General features: G+C 44.1%; 1 protein-coding gene across 13 annotated transcripts in view; it reads right to left on the minus strand.

The window, feature by feature from the left end:
* Positions 1–8,381: 8,381 nt before the first annotated feature.
* The window catches only part of LOC110486310 (axin-1), a 46,907-nt gene continuing 32,498 nt past the window's right edge, over positions 8,382–22,790 (minus strand). For 4 of the 13 annotated variants that reach the window (XM_090196394.1, XM_036941026.2, XM_090196393.1 and 1 more), the window contains 8 exons: positions 21,578–21,674; positions 17,620–17,757; positions 14,312–14,868; positions 14,007–14,165; positions 13,613–13,864; positions 13,075–13,176; positions 11,398–11,547; positions 8,382–11,138 (listed from right to left, as the gene is read on the minus strand). In XM_090196394.1, the coding sequence (XP_090052520.1) occupies positions 11,018–11,138; positions 11,398–11,547; positions 13,075–13,176; positions 13,613–13,864; positions 14,007–14,165; positions 14,312–14,868; positions 17,620–17,757; positions 21,578–21,674 (1,576 nt within the window). In that variant the 3' untranslated portion in view covers positions 8,382–11,017. The remainder of the gene's footprint in view (positions 11,139–11,397; positions 11,548–13,074; positions 13,177–13,612; positions 13,865–14,006; positions 14,166–14,311; positions 14,869–17,619; positions 17,758–21,577; positions 21,675–22,790) is intronic. The other 9 variants (XM_090196395.1, XM_090196397.1, XM_090196396.1 and 6 more) reach the window with 3 other exon arrangements.

The raw sequence follows: 22,790 nt of genomic DNA on the forward strand, positions 1-22,790 counted from the left end.
ACACAAAATAAAATCTGAAAAGTATGCATTAGTATGCTTTACGATAACGCCGCTATTTACATATGAAGGCCACATGCAGTATACAGCATATAAAGGCTGTGTAGTATAATTGACCTCCATATGATTTCTAGAGTATTGTTTGGTCTCAAACAAACACGTAACAAAAACACAGGGTTGAAACCCAAACAAAAGAGCAAGGAGTACCTTGAATAAATAACACACGCACACGATGATTAACACACAGACCCGTAATCATCTGCGCAATCCACAAGGGCACGAAAGCCCAAAACACACAGCACAGCTACTCACATGCACCAACGGACATTGTAAAATAATCGACAAGACCATGGAAACCAAAGTTGCACATATATACAAATATTAATCAGTGGGAATAGGGGACAGGTGTGCGTGATGAAAGTTCCGGAAGGATCTGTGACAGTACACCCCCCCCCCCCCCCCCCCCCACCCCCCCCCACACACACCCCCAACCAGAAGTGCAATGACACCGGCCTCAAGGCTGATCACAGGAACGCAGTGCGGGTTGATCAGGACATGATGCAGCTGCTGAAGTTCCGTTGTCGTTGGACAGACCAGTAGCAGTGGCGTCGGACGGTCCGGTTGTGGCGGCATCGGACGGGCCAGTTGTAGCTGCTGAAGTAGCGTCGTCGGACGGACTCGATGTGGTGACGTCAGACGACCCAGTTGTAGCTGCCAAAGTTGCGGCGGCCCCGGACGGACCAGTTGCAGCATCGTTGGACGGGCCATTCCCGCTGTCTCCCTCAATGGTCGATTATTCTGTCACGTTGGTAACAATGATTCAGGAGACAGGCGCAGGAATGCATATAGGGTTTTTTATTCAGCCCAAATTATGCCATGTAAAGGCCAACAGCATACCACCCTGCATACCACTGCTGGCTTGCTTCTGAAGCTAAGCAGGGTTGGTCCTAGTCAGTTCCTGGATGGTAGACCAGATGCTGCTGCTGGAAGTGGTGTTGGAGGGCCAGTAGGAAGCACTCTTTCCTCTGGTCTAAAAAAATATCCCAATGCACCAGGGCAGTGATTGGGGACACTGCCCTGTGTAAGGTGCGGTCTTTCGGATGGGACGTTAAATGGGTGTCCTGACTCTCTGAGGTCATTAAAGATCCCATGGCACTTATTGTAAGAGTAGGGGTCCTGGCTAAATTCCCAATCCGACCATCAAACCATCATGGTCACCTAATAATCCCCAGTTTACAACTGGCTCATTCATCCCTCTCCCCTGTAACTATCCCCAGGTCGTTGCTGCAAATGAGAACGTGTTCTCAGTCAACTTACCTGGTAAAATAACGGATAAATAAAATAATTCAAAAGGCATGGGGACTTCCACTGAAGGTGGCTCCTCTTCCTGTTCGGGCGCCGGTCGTTGTCACCGGTCTACTAGCTGCCACCGATCCCTTTTTCTTTTCTGTTGGTTTTGTCTTGATTGTTTTCACCTGTTTCTTATTTTGGTTCATCAATGGTCTATTTAAACTTCCAGTGCCCGCCTGCTTTTGTGCGGCCTTATTCCTACTGTCAGTGGTGAAGTTATTTTTCTCCTGGGTAATTTGTTGTATGTTATTTCCTGGTTTTTGGAGACATACCTGATTGATGGTCATTGCCTGATTGTTGGCTAGACCAAGCGAAATAAACGCATCCATTGGAAGTATTGCTCTCTGCGCCTGACTCTACACCCACCATTCCTATACACCCACCATTCCTAGAATTCCGTGACAGGGACGAAGACCAAACAAACACGTAACAAAACACAGGGTTGAAACCCAAACAAAAGAGCGAGGAGTAGCTCAAATGAATAACACAAGCGCACGATGTTTATCACAGAGGACGAGACCCGTAATCATCTACGCAATCCACAAGGGCAGGAAAGCCCAAAACACAGCACAGCTACTCACACGCACCAACGGACATTGTAACGATAATCGATAGCACCATGGTGAACAAAGGGCACTTTTTATACAAATACTAATCAGTGTGAATAGGGGACAGGTGTGCGTGATGAAAGTTCCCGGAGGGATCCATGACAAGTATATTCAAGACAGACTATGATATAAGAACAAAAAGCATCTCTATATCTATAGAAACACTGGCTACACATTAAGGAGCAAGACTGAAAACCAGAGCTTTGAGAGTAAAAAATGTTGAAGCCATTCTGTGTGCCACATGGGAATATCCCAAGGCCAAGGAAGAAATGAAAATGAGAGGAGATAGATGGGGTAAAAGAAGATGGCTCTTGAAGTTCAGTATTCTGAAGCAGAAAAGTGTGGTGAGGGCTGAGATGGAGTGGAAATGAAGCATGGAGAGCATTGGAATACTGTAGCTCAAGTGCTGAGGGATTGAAGTGAGAGAGGCAGAGGGAGAGGGAGCGGAGCAAGAGCGAGAAAGAGAGAGAGAGAGAGGGAGAGCAGAGAGGGAGTGAGAGCGAGGGCGATAGAGAGAGTGATAACAGCTCAATCAATATTCTACAGTGGTTTAGGAAGATGATTAGATTGAAAAGGGATACCATGCGCACTAAAAAAAGAACAGCAAAAAATGAAACAAAGCAAAAGGTGTAAGAGGCCGGATGTGACACTTCATCAGATTACAAACATTACCCCTAAACATCCAAATATGGCAACATCAGTGCGAAAGATAATGTGGAACGAAGAGGGCAAAATTCTTAGCACTCAAACACACCTGTGGTTTAGATGCTGTAGTCTGGATGAAAGCAAAGGAGTAGTCTTGATTCTGTATCGCTTCAATAGCCTGCAGCAGCTAAGACTGATACAGCAGCAGCTATGACTGCAGGAGTGATCAGAAAACCAAAGAGTCTGAAACAAAGTGATGGCCATCACTGTATGAAAAAAATTGTGGAGGTGAAATGTCAGTCACAGCCATCACTTCCATTACTAATGACTTTCAGTGAATTAAGCCCTGTCGATGTGATATGTTGGTTTATAACACAATTATAAATGTTTTACATGACCTCTCTAAGAATCGATGGATCCCTGAGAATATCTGACTCAACTTCGATCCGATCCCCGATATTACAAGGGACCTGATTTCATAGACCAGTGTTTCCAAGGGCTACAACAAAACGGTATACTGTTGGGGGTACTCGATGACCAGGGTTGGAAACACTGTCACAGACCTTCCACAAATTGCTTTCTTTATTAAAACCTCTCTAGGGTATGTGGGACGCTAGCGTCCCACCTGGCCAACATCCAGTGAGATTGCAGAGCGCCAAATTCAAATACAGAAATACTCCTTATAAATATTCAGAAAAGATACAACTATTTTACATAGGTTTAAAGATTAACTTCTTGTGAATCCAACCACGGTGTCAGATTTAAAAAATGCTTTACGGCGAAAGCATACCTTACAATTATTTGAGAACATAGCCCAGCAGACAAATCATTACAAACAGTAACCAGCCAAGTAGAAGAGTTACACAAGGCAAAAATAGAGATCAAATTAATAACTTACCTTTAATGATCTTCATATGGTTGCACTCAGAAGACATTAATTTATTCAATAAATGTTCCTTTTTTCAATAAAGTCTCTCTTTATATCTGAAAACCTCCGTTTTGTTTGCGCGTTTTCTTTAGTAATCCACTGGCTCAAACGCAGTCACAACAGGCAGACAAAAAATCCAAATGGCATCCGTAAAGTTTTTAGAAACATGGCAAACGATGTTTATATTCAATCCTTAGGTTGTTTTTAGCCTAAATAATCGATAATATTTCAACCGGACAATAACGTCTTCAACATAAAAGGTAAACAAGAAAGGCACTCCCTCGGCCGCGCGCATGAAAAAGCTCTGTGACACGGCAGGGTCCACTCATTCAGACTGCTCTTACTCCCTCATTTTTCAGAATACAAGCCTGAAACAATTTCTAAAGACTGTTGACATCTAGTGGAAGGCATAGGAACTGCAATTTGAGTCCTAAGTCAATGGATACTGTAATGGCATTGGATAGACAACTACAACAAACAAAAAAATCCTACTTCCTGAATGGATTTTTCTCAGGTTTTCAGCCTGCCAAATCAGTTATGTCATACTCACAGAGATTATTTTAACAGTTTTGGAAACTTTAGGGTATTTTCTATCCAGATCTATTTATATGCATATCCTATCTTCTGGGCCTGAGTAGAAATTCCATCCAAAATTCCAAATGCTGCCCCCTACCCTCATGATGTATCCAGGACACCAGTGGTGTTTTTAATTGATTTGACATTTCTCAAGCTGTGAGAAATGTGTGATATGCTGGAGTGCTGCAATTTGAACAGAGTATCCTGAACTGAGAGTGTTCTGAAATTGACTTGAGAGCAAGTCATCTTCAAAAACAGGAAGTTGTCATACGCACACCTCAAAACACTTATTAATAAATGCACCTGGTCGAATGAACATACAACAAAATCTTAACATGTTCATACTATTTGATTTAGGATTAATTTTCATCAAGGCAGGTCCTACAGGCCCTAGTTTTGTCGCACCTGAACCAGTGCCTGAGGGCACACACTTAATGTGTTGTGAAAAGTGTTATGACATGTAGTGTCATGTAATATTTGTTATTGTATATAACTGCCTTCATGTTGCTGGACCCCAGGAATCCACAATAAACACAAATACAACAATCCATGTTACAAGTCTCGTAAATGGGGAGGAAATGAAGGGGCTGAGCTGAGTCACATTAAGACGTTTTTCACAACAATTAACACAACCCCATGCAGTGGGAAAATATACAGCAGAAAATAGCTCAACTGAACCTACTGTTACTCTGGCCTAGTTAGAAAAGATGCATGTTGCAATTAGTTTGACACATCCATTGTGTTATTGACTGGTTTGACCACATGGAAGTGGGCTCACGGTCTGCCTGTTTACATTGTGGTTTCATCAACGCTGTTTTTCACACCCGCACAGAACCTGACTGACATTACTTCATTCCTTTGCCCACTTTTCTTTTGTCATATCCATGGTACATGGAACACAGTCCGTAGACAGTTGACAATTTTACTGACACCTATATGATGATTATCCTACCTACATAATTTGCATGGTTCTATTTAGCTGCCCACAGACATTAAGCAGAATATGTCATAAACAACAAGTACTGTAATTGTGCATTTTCTACACGAGGGACATCCTGTGTGTCCTGCTGGCTGCGCATTCCTCTCGGCCATGCACGATGAATTGACTGAGTCTAATTAGGCATACTGTTTCTGTTGGGTGGGAGTAATGTGCCCAGCTGCTTTTTATGTGTGCTTTAGACGCCAGTGATTCTCAACACTGGATACACCCCCACACACAGCAACAGCGACTGTATAACTGTCTGAATGTAGAATGGGAGTCCTGGCACAGTCTAACGGAAAGCAATAATTGATTCAAGGGGAGCATATCTTCACCATGGTATCTTGATGGAGGCCATATTGACGTTTACTTCTGAAGGATGTATCGGGATTAAATAAAATATGAGTGTTTAGATTTGGTTACCATGGGGATTTCAGACTCAGGTTCAGTGGGATTTATTGACTGCTGTGCTGCAATCTAAAACATGTATAAATTAGTCAGCAATACAAGGACTGCATGCAATTAAAATATATTATCCCTCCCTCCTCCCTCTGTTTCTCACACACTGCTCCCAGTCAATACAGGTTTCTCCGTCAGAACATTGCCTACTTGGGTGTTACACACAAAGGATATGTTCCATTTATAGGTCTATGACCCTGTAAAGTACGTGAGGCAGTGTGGTATTGTGTGGAAGGTTATGCATGAAAGGAGGTTGGACTGGCATTTACCTTCCGCTAGCCTGGGACATTGGACAATAGTGACCTGACAGGCTGACATTCATTTCTGACTTTTGATGTACAGTCCAATGCAGGTCTCCATACTAAGCACAGCATGTACAATGACGTACTGATATAGCTGTATCTGAAGTCACCAGCCTAGCCAGCGCTTCAGTGTGGCCTTTCTTTAGGTACAGGAAGTGCATGTCAGTGCATGTTCAAGCTTTAAGCAGGTGCATCCTGCTGCTTGTGTGCATGTGTCAAGACAATGAAGAACACTATGGTCTGAAAAAAACGCAGTAGACTTACACTAGTGCATGTTAAAGAACCGAGGATGCTGGAAAAGGACATAACAGCATCATACAAAGCGAGTCATCAACAGGGATGGTGTGAAGAAAGATCAAACCGGTTTGGGAAGTACACAGAGTCTCCATCAGAAGTGAGAAGAAAAGCATGCGTCTGATCATTACAGACAACCTCGAATTGATGTTCATTGCAAAAGGGTGCGAAGAGCAAAGTTTTTGCAAAAACAACAGTATATTTATATATATCTTAGAGCAGTGGCGACCGCTAATGAAGGCCTATTTCTTTTGATTTGGTCTGGCTAGTTTTAGGCACTGCTGGAGAACACACTAATGATCTTACTTTTTCAATTAAGCTGCTTGCTTCTCTAAACAGAGCCCAACATTGTGTTCCAGAATTAATTACAAGTCTATATGAGCTGGGGGCCTGTTGGGATGAAACAGCAGGGGCCTCACGGTACTGCTATTGGATTGGAAAGAAGTGAGCGAGAACACAATTAACCAACCGTGTGCTAGCAGCAGTGTTTTTAACACTTGTCTGGGACTAAGCCTCAAACTAGGGATTGGAAGACAAAGGAAGATATTTCTGAGCAGTAACAGTAGCTAATGTGCAGATATATGAAGAGTTCTTTATAAGGAGATTGCTCGATGCATAATCACCCACACGGCAGAGAGACTTGAAGAGTGTCATTGGAGGTTAATGGAGAACGTCCTACAAAATGCACTAATCAGTTTTGATCTTAAAACCCTGTCATTTCTGAGAACACTTGTTTTAAATGTAACGTGGCTTCCGCTTTATACAAATGTCCAGCATTTCCACAAACCATCTTAACCTAATAACATTTATTAACATACAAACCCATTTTGCAAGTACTTGAATCTGACTCTTATCACAACATTATCCCTTCGTAAGTCTACATCAAAGTGAATCAATCAAGTCTGCCATTCGTTAAATGTTACCGCTTACGTCTGACTTGTGTCTGTATACGCAGCTATTTCTGACAGTAGCCAGTAATGGGCCAGGTTAACCTCTAAAACTCGTTGGGGTACAAAGCTAACATATGCAATTGTTTTAAGATGGTCATACCATAGATCATTTAGCTATTTGATTTGGAATTTTAGGACCCCTTTAGGTATCCCCCCAAAATATATCCTATAGCCCATAGAAATGCATTGAATGGCACAATCATATGTGTCAAAAAAGACAGTAAAAAAATGTAATCATAAGGAATAAGGTTTTGAAGTGTCTGTCCTATATCTAGGAGATATAAGAAAGCTCCGGATTTTTTTTCTTCTCACATAATTAACCCCATATTTTTGGGACACAAATCTACCTCCATACTTCCATTCATTTGTGTGGGTTATCTTCAGACCAGTCCCGTGACACTTGTGGGGGTCATAGTTTGTAGGCCAAACCGTAGCTCAACTACATTCCACCGCAGATGCGGAAGGCAGACAAGTACAATTAGTGGATTGAGATTCAGCCCATGCAAACTGTTACCTCAAGCTTAATTTTACAGATTTTGATGGGGATTTTTTAAATTGTTACTTAGATTGACTCACGGGTGTCAATAGACAGTTAAGGATTGTTAACTGACAAGAGTGAACTGCAACATCTTCCTTTGTAGTTAGACTTGAAATACTTCAAACTTGATTCAAACTCATTAACAAAAAAGCAAAGCTGTTCTAATTACAATCCACAACAAGAGTCAATCAAGAGTTTGATTCCGATTCTCAAGATTTGATTCTGTAGCAATGTTCCAATTAATCACCTCCATCTGGAAGCCTGAACCGTTATTCAGACAACAGCCACATTCTCCAAAGCTCACCTCCAGGACCATTATCAAAGACTTTGTCTGAAACAGCTGTCATCTCAGCCAGGTTTGAGAATCTACTCCTCACACGAGCAAATGCTTCTCTCACTCTGCTGGTCATGGACTGCCATAGGTTACAGTACTGGTTTAGGTGTCATATTCTAGAGCCAATATTCTATAAGAGGTTCCCAGTGGTCAAGCAGTAGAACACTTGAGGTGCAGGTACCAGTACGGGTGAGAACCAGCCCACTTCAAGCAACGCTCACAATGCCAGCGGATCAAGACTGCCATCTTCAGTTGAAGCTGTGCCAGTCAAACACTGCAGATGTTTTATTTATTGTAACTCTACTTTGTGGGTAACACATTATATAGTGAAGTATAGTTTAATAGGATATTAAGTATTTCATAAAGTGTTGTTAGTTTATCGTGTTAAAGTGTTAGTTGACACATTTGAATGACTACCAAGTAATGGAGGAGTTCAGGTTTATTACATGTATTCATTGTTGAAGTACCTTTAAATGATAACCGCACAACTCAGCACAAAGAAACAGGTCCGGGGTATTGAATATCTCCTAAGTGAATTGCTGGTTGATGACATGTACAATGTTTTTTTACATATTTACACAAAACGTTTCTATCCAAAGTGAGATGTGACATAGGAAACAGTTGAACAGAACATGGTTTGTAAGACGCTAAATAAAAATATAAAAGCAAGGTCTTGGTAACACTTGAGAATCACACAGCGGATGTCATGAGAGGATGGCAATAAAAGGCACTCTGTGATGGTCGTTATATACATTTCATTGACCATAAGTGGGGGGGAAGTTCACTTTGGGGCTTTCACAGTAAGAATCACTGCCCTCCATTGGTAATACATACAGACAGTGAACATCTAATGATAATCATAACAGAGAGCCAAATTCTACATTGTAGTGTGACAGATGATGGCTGAGTACCAATATTGTCAAAGATCATGGAGTAAATGCCTCTCGTTATAAAAAAACATAAAGTACGGTTATTCAAATCTTTAAACAGGAGCAATAGAGGGTTGTCCACTACGCATGTTAACTTTATACAGATTCTTTAAAAATATCCATCTAAATAAATACAAAAACAGCATCTCAGAAAAGGAGATCGTCCTCTTATACGTGGTGTTGATACAGAACAACACCCAGCAATACAGCACTCTGATGAAAAAGGTCCTTACCATCCTAATCACAACGGTTAGCACATTCCACCTTGCACTGACCCTCGGCACAACGCCATAGAACAGGGCTCTCCAACCCTGTTCCTGGACAGCTACCGTCCTGCAGGTTCCCTCCGACCCTAATCTAGCGCAAACCATTGTAGTAATTTGCTGATTGATGAGCTGAATCAGGTTAGCTACAGCTGGGGTTGGAGTGGAAACCTACATGGAGGGTAGCTCTCCAGGAACAGGGTTGGAGAGCCCTGCCCTAGAAAATTGTACAAGAGAATTCCACTTCAACACAGGGATTTGGAGAATAATCAAAGAGTACCCATGTGAATGAGGGTAAATAAAGAAGAGAAAAGGGGATGACAAACATATCGACTTCTACTGTTCTCTTTGGTATATTGTGACCTATCAAAAAAAAGTAGATCACTTCATACTAAAGTTATTTCTAGAGACAATTTCTGCCAGGCACCAAATTTAGCTCTATAGAGCTATGAAAGGCTACAAGTCATTATTCAGCTGTGTTTGTGATATATTTACTAGGTAAGCATATACTATGTCCTTTCATTGTCCAGTGTGAAACCATGGGGTCAGGAGCCTTTCTGAATGCATGTGAACACACATTAGGCGATCAACACTCTATTGAGTGCGGTAGTTACTTGGTGACAAACTTCCGCCCACAGACCCTTTCTCTACACAGACACCCGTGTATGAACCTTCAGGAGACTTTTACTATGGACCCTGGTCTTAAATGCCTAACAAAAGCTCTAGGCTGTAAATAGAATCTGGATCTGAACTGTCAGTAGCATGTACACAACTGGTTGCGATTATCACTGATCAAAGACGTTATTTTCTGCCCAGATCTGCTACAATTAAGACCGAAATGTAGCAAAAATCTAAGTTACTGAACATAGTGGGGATCAATTTAAGTTGGCAGATGTCTGCAGGTATGGGAATAATAATATATTTAATGTGCATACATACTATGGGGAAAGTTAAGAGACCAGTACAGTACATTGGACACAGATCGAGCTACTGCTGGAGATGTCCCTTCCTAATTGAAAAAACGCAAAACATGAAGGCAGAATCAGTTAAGGGCAACCTCAAGGCGGCATTCCTTTTTCATTTTGCGCCATTGACACTAACGCATAATACAGTGATAAGTGCAGCACGACAACTCAATGCCACTTAACTTTAGAGGACTGGCAAGGTTGAGTGTTCCTGTTAAAAGCACTTGGTAGAACATGGGGCTGTGTAATAGTTCCTACAATACTTGAAAAACAGCCTGTGTCAAAACACTTGGATCTCGTCGAATTGGAACAGCGCCACTGTTTTAATAGGATTAAAACGACCGCTTTTTCAAATATTTAAATAGATAATATAAAACTTTATCGTTATGTTTTAAAAACAGACAGACAATCTGTACACATCTGGTACCAACACATAGAAAAATGACACGCTTACATTAGAAAGGATACCTTCTGATACGTCATATCAAAAATAATATGCTGCTTTAGTAAGCAGATTCATAGCATTTCTCTTCTAGTCAAAATTGTACAATGCTACATTACATTACACTCAGAAAGACACGGAAGGAGAGAATGTCGGCTTTCTTTTGTTTTGTCCAATGCTTTCCTACTCTGCCTGCACAATGCAGTGGCACTGAGCAGATATGAAAGCCTTGGAGTCATAAGGGTCTACCACAGTGACCACTATGCACTCGTCTCTTCATTCTCTCATCCCTTCATCCATTCCCTCCTGTAGCGACTTACTCCGTACATTTTCTGCCCCTGCCAATCCTCCCTCTAATCAAACACTTTCTCTCCGTCTCTCTCAAGTGAACAGCTCATCCGTCGATAGCGCCATCGCAGGCCGACTTTGTGAACGTCTCCTTCCTCTCCACCTCCATGTCAATCAATCTTTTCCACTTTCCCAATGATCTTCTCCTCAAAGATGGGCAGGACGGCGTCATCTTCGCGTACCTCTTCAAACACCACCCCAAAGTCATTGCTTACCTTCTTGAAAAAATACCTAGAGTCGGTTGGATAGAGAACAGTTGGTTGTTAGTTCAAGTTCTTTGAAAAAGCTTGATTTATTATGCACCAAATTTACATAAGATGAAAAAAATTGACTTTGGAATGTGGTTAATCCTTTTCCAGATGACCATAAACACAACAAAAACGTGATATTCAATTTCAAGGACTTCAGAGTTTAATAGACTAAAATGTTACATAACATCATGCTGTAAATCTAGTTCCCTGTGCCTCACCAGGTAGAGTAGTGACCTCACCTGTAGCTTCCTTTCTTAGTCAGCAGCTCTTTGAACTGGCCCAGCATGACCATGCGACCTTTGACCGACGTCCTGTACGGGATGGGCTCCCCACAGAAGTAGTAGGCCACCGTAATGTTCTCACAGGCGGGCTTCTTTGTCACTTTATGTCTGCAAACAAACAAAGCAAGAGGTTCATTCAATTTGTCAAGTCAAGTTTTCCTTTCATCTTGAGATGTTTCATGAGATGCATGAGATGTTTCAAAGACCTCAGCAGAACTCCAAGCTTTGATCATTTGATTGGGGGGGGGGGGGGGGGGATTCTGACATCCAGAGGTATAATTTCCTCTCAGTCAGAATCTGATGTAAGAAAACAAGATTTCAAGTCACTCATCCTCCCTCTTTACAACGTAGAAATGTTTTGTCTGTGAGCGCCACCAGAGTTGCTATGCAGTGAATGACTGTTTAGGGGGCGAAGCATAATCAACCAGGGGGCCTTAGTTTGATTTCCAGAGGTCTGCCAAAAAGGAGACAACCAATAAATGCAAAAAATTTGTTTGACAAACAAATTCAAAGAATCGGTTTCATGATTGGAATACTTCATGAGCCACAATGTGTGACTTTACAGCATTGATTTCCTCTAAAATGCTATCAAATTGAGCACTCCTGGTACAGGTAATATTGCCCTAAGGACCTTGTCCAGGGAAAGTATTCATTTATCAATCAGAGTTATTGGGGGTAATGTTGTTCCAGCAAGGAAATGCTCACAAGTTTAAATGAGATTGTGATGAAGAGGTGTTATGCCCAAATGCTACCAGCAGGGAGCAGGCTACTACAGTAAGTAGTGTTCCAACTGCATGCCCCTGGGCCTGTTGTTGGGTTTGATGGTGTGGGGTGAGGTGGTGGAGGCCCAGTGATAGGATGGGGTTGTAGAGGCCCAGGGGCTATGCCAGGATAGCCCGGCTTTCATCTGCTCCTTACTGCAGCCTATCCTGTCCCCCTACATCACTAAAAACTGTCCATCGGAGGAAGAAGCCACGGGACATCAAACAAACAGCAGCTTCACACAGAGAACATCAAAGCACTGCGTTCTCGCCCCACGCAGCTTACAGTACACGCCTCTCCCTAGCTGCTGCCTCCTACTACCTCCCTGTCTTCCAGTTCTATCTTCCCCATCTCTCTCCACTTAATGTCATTCTAATCCCGCTCATCCCACTAGTGTGAAGCCAAAGGTATGATCATTCTCACGGTCATCCACTGTTTTAGCCCTCACCCTGCAGCTATGGATTACTGTCTGACTAAGAAATGGCTGAAGAGGTGAGACTGACTTTTCTAATCCCCACCCATACGTAAGCAAATAATCAGATCAAATATGAATTTCTAATTGACAAAAAACTAAAACTACACACATATGTTATTGTACAGGAAACTACTACTAGATTATGGGGATACAAGGATTAGTAATCAGTAATCAAACATATACGCCTCTGTTAATCTCTATGTCTAGTCATACAGACAGGCCTCTGCTTGGCTGTGCAGATACAGAGCAGTCCGGTCTGGATGCTGCTGGTGATAGACATGGAAGGAGGTGGTGAGGTGGGGTGCTGCTGTGACCAATGGGAAGGGGGGGGTTTGAGTGCTGCTGTGACCAATGGGGTGGCTGTTAAGGGCTACTGGGGTAAACCAGACTGGACGTACTCGGACAGCTCCGTGTCAGAGACGGCAGGCACCACGCCGAGCGGCGGGAACAGGGCGGGCCTGGCGGCAGCGCGCCCCCGCTGGATCACTTCCATCACATACCTGAAGGACCCAACAACCCTGGGAGTTAGACACAGACCAGCCACAGGGCCACACCAACCAGGATACACACACCAGGGATCATGCACAGATGCGCAATGAAAATGTAAAACCAGGTTGGTCAGTGCATCCCGCTACTCAAAATGGGGTTTGATCAGTGAGGAATGTGAAGGGGAAAAAAAGGGAAGAATATTTCATTCTTTAGAGGTCTGAGACCCTGTCATGCCTCAGCTCACCCCAACATTTGCTGTTTCAGCACAAACATTACTTTTCAATAACATTATTCCTTTTTTCCTGTATTATCAAAAGGATGAGTTTGGTGATTCAGTCACATGGCTGCCACAATCACTACAACAATACAACGGATGGCTAGACATGACATGAAGAACCAGGCTGTGACAGAAACATCTCCCTTCCTCCCTAGGTAACGCCGACTCACCTCTGTTTGGTCTGTAAGGTCCCCGTCTTCTTCTTCTCCTCCTCCAGTCTCCTCCTAGCCTCCTCCAGCTGGGTGAGGGGATTGGGGGCCGGGTTGGGGGGCATGGTGGGGTCCTGGATGAAGGGGTGTGAGGGCTGCACATTGTTCCGCAGCTGGGCGCTGACCCACGGATGCACTGCCCCGGGACGCTCCACAGAGCTGGGCCGCGACACTTCGTGGCTCGACGGGGTCTTCTTGGACCCTGTGGTGCACCTGGGAGACATTCTTGTCATTGTTTGACCCAAATGTACACATACACCCATAATACAGATCAGTGTTAATTCAAATGACTTGCATCACGGTGGTTGTGGAGCGGATTCCCTACGTGGGAAAGACCCATAAAGTCGGAACTCACCCGTAGGGGCTCTTCTTGTTACGGACCGCCTCTCCCTCCATCATCCACTGGAGGATCTTCTGGTTCCTCTCCACGTCCTCCGGAGGCACGGGCACCTCAAAGGTCCGCACCTCCTCAGCCTTCTTAAACGGCCGCTTCGATAGCGTGCTACCTTTGCTACTACGGAAATTGCGTGATAAAAATGACAATGACGTTAATGGCAAGTGTATTTTTTTTTTATACAAAAATAAAAAACATCGGAGACATGGAAGAACTAAAAACACAATTCAAAGAGACATGAAGGGGCTGTGTGTTTCTGTGTGTACCTGTAGCCCATAGGATCCATCGGGCTGGGGCCCATGCCGTCAGCATAGTTGCGAGACTTGGACCCATAGTTGTGCTGCTCCATCCCCCAGTGGAAGTTACCATTGACCCTCGTGGCTGTGTCAGCCTCCACCTGCTCTTTGGGCTTCCCTCCGGCCGGGTGGTGGATGTGGTGCACGTGTTTGTGGTGGTATTGCTGGCTGGCAGCTTCCCCCTTGGGCCCCTGCCGAGCTGGGTGTTTGCCCGGGCCTGTGGGCAGTGGCATCCCAGATCCGGGCACCTTGCCACCTGCAGGGAAGCCGTCGGGTGAGCGGGACTTGGGAGAGTGGCGGCCGGTGCCCGGGGACTGGCAGCCGGGGGTCTTCATGACTCGCTGGACGTGGTCGTCCAGGATGCTCTCGGGGTTCTCCTCGTGGGCGTCAGGACGCAGCGCCAGGCCGTTGTAGCCGATGTCAGAGTAGCGGGGGTTGTTGTAGTGCTGTGGGTGGGCACCAGGGGGCAGTCTGTGACTGGAGAACGAGGTGGATGTGGAGATGTCTGCATCCTCACCCTCTTCCTCCTTCCAGAAAGAAAAATAACTCATTAAATATACTGCAGATGGTTTCTACCCAACTCAACAGCAATACTACAAGTTGACATATCAGAGATCACGTCAGTATATAATACACAAATATATTCTACACATTAATTTGTGCTGTACATTGAGACATATCTCAATTACAACCCACATGTATGAGCTTCAGTGTCTGGTCATTTCCCAAGAAAATAAATGGAGCCCCAACTCACCACATTGTGAAAGAACAACTGCTAAAGTCATTTCAAAAGGCAATTTGTTCCAATCAGTCACACCAGCAGATGGCACACTTCCACGAGCCCATGTGTTAACACGTGCCATGGCATTATCACGGCTCTGCTGCAGAGGCAATGTTCTTCCTCTGTGGTGCAAAGCTATTTCGCTCTACATCATGTCTGCCAGTATAATCTTACCTCTCAATAGAGAGGTTTTACTACAATTAAATAGCTCAATATATTTCAAGCTATTATATTGCTATGAACTAGTTCCTAGACAAAGGCGCAGTCAGCCATAGTAACAAACTGTATGATGCGTACAGCCATAGTAACAAACTGTATGATGCGTACAGCCATAGTAACAAACGGTATGATGCGTACAGCCATAGTAACAAACTGTATGATGCGTACAGCCATAGTAACAAACGGTATGATGCGTACAGCCATAGTAACAAACTGTATGATGCGTACAGCCATAGTAACAAACTGTATGATGCGTACAGCCATAGTAACAAACTGTATGATGCGTACAGCCATAGTAACAAACTGTATGATGCGTACAGCCATAGTAACAAACTGTATGATGCGTACAGCCATAGTAACAAACTGTATGATGCGTACAGCCATAGTAACAAACTGTATGATGCGTACAGCCATAGTAACTAACTGTATGATGCGTACAGCCATAGTAACTAACTGTATGATGCGTACAGCCATAGTAACAAACTGTATGATGCATACAGCCATAGTAACAAACTGTATGATGCGTACAGCCATAGTAACAAACTGTATGATGCATACGGCCCTAGTAACAAACTGTATGATGTGTACAGCCATAGTAACAAACTGTATGATGCGTACAGCCATAGTAACTAACTGTATGACGCGTACAGCCATAGTAACTAACTGTATGACGCGTACAGCCATAGTAACTAACTGTATGGCACGCACAGCCATAGTAACTAACTGTATGGCACATACAGCCATAGTAACTAACTGTATGGCACGCACAGCCATAGTAACTAACTGTATGGCACGCACAGCCATAGTAACTAACTGTATGGCACCTACATCCATTTCACCAGGTCTGTCTCCGTCTCTGCAACTAACTGAATTGCTAAGGATTTGTGGACTCGGTCTTCCACTCCCCTAACTAAAACACATCAGCCCCCATTGGCTCCTCACCGCCTCACCCTTCCCACACACCTTTGATGGCATTTCAACATGGGAATCATTGGCAAATAACAGTGGGCAATTTATGTGTTGGAGGCTTTGATGCTCACTCCAGGTAGAGGAATCCTGGGCGGGAGCTAAGGACTTTTTGATGAGGGTCTGACTGGCGCGAGCAGATACTGGCCTGGCTCTCGGTCTCTGGCTCAGAGCAGCTGTGCAGGCCATTGCTCTGCACTCTCAGTTACCCTGTTCGTGCCAAAATGAGGCCAGATCCAGACCTGCTGAGCCCATCCTGCTAAAAGGCATCTACTAATGAATGTACTGAGTCTCTCTCACTCACTCTCACCTCAGGGAAGAGGAACGTAGTGCTGCTATTGAACATGTAAATTATACATTAGGTGGGCCAATATTCAGAGCGTTGAAAAGTAAAGTGAAAAACGCCTATTAGGTTATTTCTCTCTCAGTGGCAACAATGCATTGATCCTAAAGGTTCTGCATAATTTACGACTAATTATTTCATCAGTCAACAGCAATATGACAGGCTATCCTGCTCTATTGACCCGTTCCTGTCAGACACTACTGAGGGAGTATGCCTAGACCGCATGTGACCTCTCCATCAATCAACATTGGATTGAGGCCACATTCAGTGAGATCAGGGTGTAAGTCTGTGGATGAATACCAGGTAAGAGAGTAGTGGAGAGGAATGGAAGGGGGGGGGGGGGGGGGGGGGGTACTAGCTTATCTTTGATTTAGGTAAGAATATCAGTTAATAGAGTCACTATTTGTCACTCCCCTGTCTGCCACCAGCTCTTAATAAAGAGAAACCTACTGTTCCATGATGGCGGCTCCTCTTACATATGGGCCAAACGACATAAAATATCTGCCTTGAGATTTAAGACCTGGCTCTGTGTACCGAAAGGGATTCCATTTGCGGTGAGCGCAGGCATTTCTTCACGCTCCAACTGACTTCAAACAAAGTCATTACAGTGCGCCAGGCTCAAAAGCGGCTCAGGCTGTCTACAGGTGTTCCATCTGATGCCAGAGACAAAAGGGATCCAGGATACAGTGGGATGGATCCCCGATAGGCCAGAGCCACACTTCTATCAATGATTCATAATGGAATAATGTCGGTTTCCTTTGAATGAATCAACCCGGTCCTTTCAAACAACAGAGATATTACAGTGTACCTTCTGATAGACAGCCAGACAACACAGCTGTAGAGAACATGGTAAGAGGTTGTTAAGAGGATGATGGGGGGGGGGGGGGCGTGTAGAGTAGTATAGCGCCCCACCAGGGAGAGGGGATCACACCGACAAGCATGGTAGTACTTCTGTGGACAACAACGTACCAGTCGGACTCTCTTCAGCCGCTCCTCCAGTTTCTCCTGGGCCTCCCTCTCCCTCAGCACTCCCTCCAGCCGGCTGATCAGATCCGCCGCAAACTTCTCCGGCTCCACGTGAATGTCCTTTGGTATCCGGTTGGTGCGCTAACAGAGGGGGAAACACACAATTTCCAGTTCATTTCAAATTGTACCGGTAGCCATTCGCCGATAACATTGTTGCCGTTTTCTCCTGAAAAAAAGGTCAAACCCGTGGCCACTATGCTGTTCACTTCTGTTGATAGAACAGAAGGGAGAAAATGAAAACAGGAGGAAAGACTTATCAAACACGTCCACAGTATATCAGGGAAACGCTAAACAGGGGACCTGTAATGGAAATGAACGTGCCAAAACAATAACCTCAAACCAAAGTCAAGAAGACTACTGCTTAGCAGCTCATGTGGTACCTACAAGGTCTGATTTGACATGGTTTAAGGCTTTGAATAGGCTGATATAGGCTGCTACGCAGAATGTATGATGTGAGCCGCAGGCATTCAACATAGGGTACTTCCAAAAGGTAGAGAAAAAGCATAAGATAGTTTAGTCAAATATCAGCCATAAACAACTTTTGTTGGTCAGTGACTTTTATAATAGCCGTTTAAAAGAAAAAGAAAACACCGAAATCAATCTCCAGGTCGACCCGTCGCAGCGTGACGCCGTGCCCCACTTGCCTGGATAAATAAAAGGTTAACAGCGTCTGAGCTACACGCCGCGTCTGGAAAAACACAGTGAAAGCCCACTGGTACACCACAGACCAGACTTCCTCTCTAAAAAGGTGATTGTCCATTCAAAATAAACCCCATCATTTCATGTTTAATCACAGGCAGCAGAGTGAAGTACATATTTTATCAAAAGGAAGATGCTGGGAATATGCAGCTCTTAGCTGGTATTCCCAACACAACTCAAGCCTGTAAGGTGCATTGTTGTAGTAATCCAGCAGTGAGAGATTAAAGTACATTCTGGGTATAGCCTAAATATTGTAGAGGGACGTTTTACTCAGGGCCCGACTGAAGCACACAGGATATGTCCACATGCTGATTACAAAGCCGGAGACTTCTCCAGCTCTGACTGCTATTTTCTCTTTGAATTTGGTTTCAGTTGGATTCATATTACCCAACACAGACAAAGCTTTACACACAAACAGCCCAGAGTAGCTTTATGGCCATTAGAAGACCTGGCTGTAGAAATGATTTCTCTACTGTGGCTATTACCCTCTATTAGTGATGAGTGTACACAGAGTGTACAAAACATTAGGAATTACCGTCCTAATATTGAGGTGCACCCCCTTTTGCCCTCAGACCAGCCTCGACTCATCAGGGCAATGGACTACAAGGTGTCAAAGAGATCCACAGGGATGCTGGCCCATGTTGACCCCAATGCTTCCCACAGTTGTGTCAAGTTGGCTGGATGTCCTTTGGGTGGAGGACCATTCTTGATACACAGAGGAAACTGTGTACGCGTGAAAAACCCAGCAGGGTTGCAGTTCCTGAACCAAACTGGTGCGCCTGGCACCTACGACCGTACCCTGTTCAAAGGCAATTCAATATTTGTCTTGCCCAGTCACCCTCTGAAGTGGCACATATACACAATCCACTTAATCTATAGTCACCTTCATCTACACTGATTGAAGTGGGTTTAACAATGACATCAACAAGGGCTGATTGCTTTCACCTGGATTCATCTGGTCATTCTGTCATGGAAAGAGTAGGTGTTTCTAATGTTTTGTACACTCAGTGTATGCAGTGCATTCAGAAAGTATTCAGACCCCTTACTTTCTCCACATTTTGATACGTTAGAGTTGTTATAAAATGTATTACATTTTTCTCACCAATCTACTCACAATACCCCATAATGACAAAGCAAAAACTGTTTTTCAGATTTTTATTACTTATTTATTTAAAAAACTGAATCATCACAGTTACTTAAGTATTCAGACCCTTTACTCAGTACTTTGTTGAAGCACCTTTGACAGGGATTACAGCCTCGAGTCTTCTTGGGTATGACGCTACAAGCTTGACACACCTGTATTTGGGGAGTTTCTCCCATTCTTCTCTGCATATCCTCTCAAGCTCTGTCAGGTTGGATGGGGAATGTCGCTGCACAGCTATTTTCAGGTCTCTCCAGATGTTCGATCGGGTTCAAGCCAGGCTCTGGCTGGGCCACTCAAGGACATTCAGAGACTTGTCCCAAAGCCTCTCCGGCGTGGTCTTGGCTGTGTGCTTAGGGTCATTGTCCTGTTGGAAGGTGAACCTTCGTCCAAGTCTGAGGTCCTAAACGCTCTGGAGCAGATTTTCATCAAGGATCTCTCTGTACTTTGCTCCGTTCATCTTTCCCTCATTCCTGACTAGTTTCCCAGTCCCTGCCGCTGAAAAACATCCCCACATGATGCTGCAACCACCATGCTTCACAGTAAGGATGGAGCCAGGTTTCCTCCAGATGTGACGCTTGGCATTTAGGCCAAAGAGTTCAATCTTGGTTTCATCAGTCCAGAGAATCTTGTTTATCAAGGTTTGAGGGTCCTTTAGGTACCTTTTGGCAAACTCCAAGTAGGCCGTCATATGCCTTTTACTGAGGAGTGGCTTCCGTCTGGCCACTCTACCATAAGGCCTGATTAGTGGAGTGCTGCAGGGATGGTTGTCCTTCTGGAAGGTTCTCCCATCTCCAGAGGAACTCTGGAGCTCTGTCAGTGGCCATCGGGTTCTTGGTCACCTCCCTGACCAAGTCTCTTCTCCCCCAATTGCTCAGTTTGGACAGGTCGCCAGATCTCGGAAGAGTCTTGGTGGTTCCAAACATTTTCCATTTAAGAATGATGGAGGCCACTGTGTTCTTGGGGACCTTCTATTCTACCAACATATTTTAGTACCCTTCCCCAGATCTGTGCCTCGACACTCTCCTGTCTCGGAGCTTTACGGACAATTCCTTCGACCTCATTTTTTACTCTGACACTTTCAACTGTGGGACCTTATATAGACAGGTGTGTGCCTTTCCAAATCATGTCAAAGCAATAGAATTTACCACAGGTAGACTCCAATCAAGTTGTAGAATCATCTCAAGGATGATCAACGGAAACAGGATGCACCTGAGCTCAAGTTCAAATCCCATAGCAAAGGGCCTGAATACTTATGTAAAATAAAAGTATTTCCGGTTTTGATTTTTAATACATTTGCAAAAATGTCATTATTATGTAGATTGATGAGGATCATTTTTTTTATTTAATCCATTTTAGAACATGCCTGTAACGTAACAACACGTAGAATGTCTGAATACTTTCCAAATGCACTGTACGTCTCTCCATTACCACTGCAGTATGTGTCAGGGACTAATCCATTACACAAAAATGGAACAATCAAGGACAAGACAGACAGCGTTTCCATTATTCTGCTATGCATAGTTTGTTTCTTTATTATTCTGTATTCTGTGTACCGAAAAACAGAAGTCGATGAAAAAAAATATATATATATTCTACACAAAAGCATACATGCATCCTAATGTGAGGGAGAGAGTCTTGTTAAACAGGACTCTTGACTCCGAGGCCCAATTAGGATGGGAGTGCTCTTGTAGGGAGCTGCAGAGGCATGCAGGGAGGCGGGACTGCCACAGAGGAGAAACACTGCTGTCTGATGGGCTTCAACACAGACAGACAGCTGATGGCGGGGGGACAGCACCAGGCACAGTTTAGAAAGCACAAGCCTCACTATGAGCTATTCACACAGCCTACACGGGCCCAGAGAGAGATGCAGTCAGGCATCTTACAAATGCAGGAAGGTGGAGAGATGGGAACATTTGAGAGAGACTGATGGTTCTAGAATACCAGGTTACAGCCATGTCAGCAGTCTTTGATGAGCGAGTGGGGTTCTTGCAGGTATGTGTGCGTACTTGTTTGTGTAGGGGTGTGTGTGTGTGTGCAGCTAAACCAAGGTTAACTTACAGGAATATGAGGTAGTGGCACACGGCCATTTGCTTTGGCACTTTCGTGCATCTCTCGTCGATGCTGTTTGCGATATTTGTATGGTGGTACCCCATCTCTGGAACAAAAACAAAAAAGGACAATTTTACACACATATTCAAAACTAGAAAACTCATAGGTTACTTTGAAGCTGGTGTGGTCGCTGACACCAACACGAAGAACTGTTTTATCCCAAGTCTCAGTGGCCCTGCTGGGTTTGCCTCGTCTGTGCCAGGAGCTGTGGAACAAACAGCTGATAATGGCCTCTAATCTAACCTGCTTCAGACACATGTTTTTGTCCTGCTGAGCAGCCTTTGATGTTTCTTTAAACATGCGTTCCCCCGTGCCATCTCTGAACTTACAGCACCGTTCCGGTCTTCTCTGGCTTCCCTCTGCCAACACATCCTAGCTCGATTTACTCTAAAGGAAACCTGCTGCTTCCCGCTAAGGCGGAAGAAAGAGGATTACTGAGCTAAATAACAGCTGGTGTCCAACATGGGATCCTCCAAAGGTGCTGCGTATACATTTACCCATCCTGAAACAAACCGTTGTCAGGTATGTCATATAAGACGTAGGCAATAACATTTGATTTTTTATTCATTGTGGACCGACTCCTTTTACACAATTATGAGCGCCTGTCAAAATCTACTCAACCTTTTACCGTCAATTCTCCACCATTTCCTCAGAATTCCGGGAAACTTGATTTAAAAAAGGGTAACAGGTCCCTGCCTTCAAATGATATACTTTGGCCCTGTCGTACCTCCCAGTTTATAGCTCTATAATTAGCATAAGTAATGACATTTAGCAGCGATCATTCGTGTGGGTAATGAACAGGCGGCTGTTCTCTGAGGAGAGGAGCAGAGAGAGATGTGTTGCTGCTCTCAGTGACAGACAGACAGACAGGGGGAAATGGCACCAGTCTGTGTGCAGCAGGAGGCACTACAGTCAGACTAGGGCCCTATTCATTCGGCACCAAACGGAAGAAAACATACTCAAAAAGAGGGACTACCTGAACTTGTTCAATGAGAAACCTGTTTCTGTTTTCTGTGGCAAAACGTTTTGCTACTGTGTGCCCTAATGAATACGACCCAGGTAGAGCTCAGATATACTGGGCATGGGTGAAATTGAAAATAACACACTCTCACTATTGTTTTCTATACCCACACACTCACATGTCATAAAATTGTTTGTGACG

Source organism: Oncorhynchus mykiss, chromosome 13 (assembly GCF_057628025.1).
Source record: "Oncorhynchus mykiss isolate SJ-2025 chromosome 13, ASM5762802v1, whole genome shotgun sequence".
NCBI classification, from domain to species: domain Eukaryota; kingdom Metazoa; phylum Chordata; class Actinopteri; order Salmoniformes; family Salmonidae; genus Oncorhynchus; species Oncorhynchus mykiss.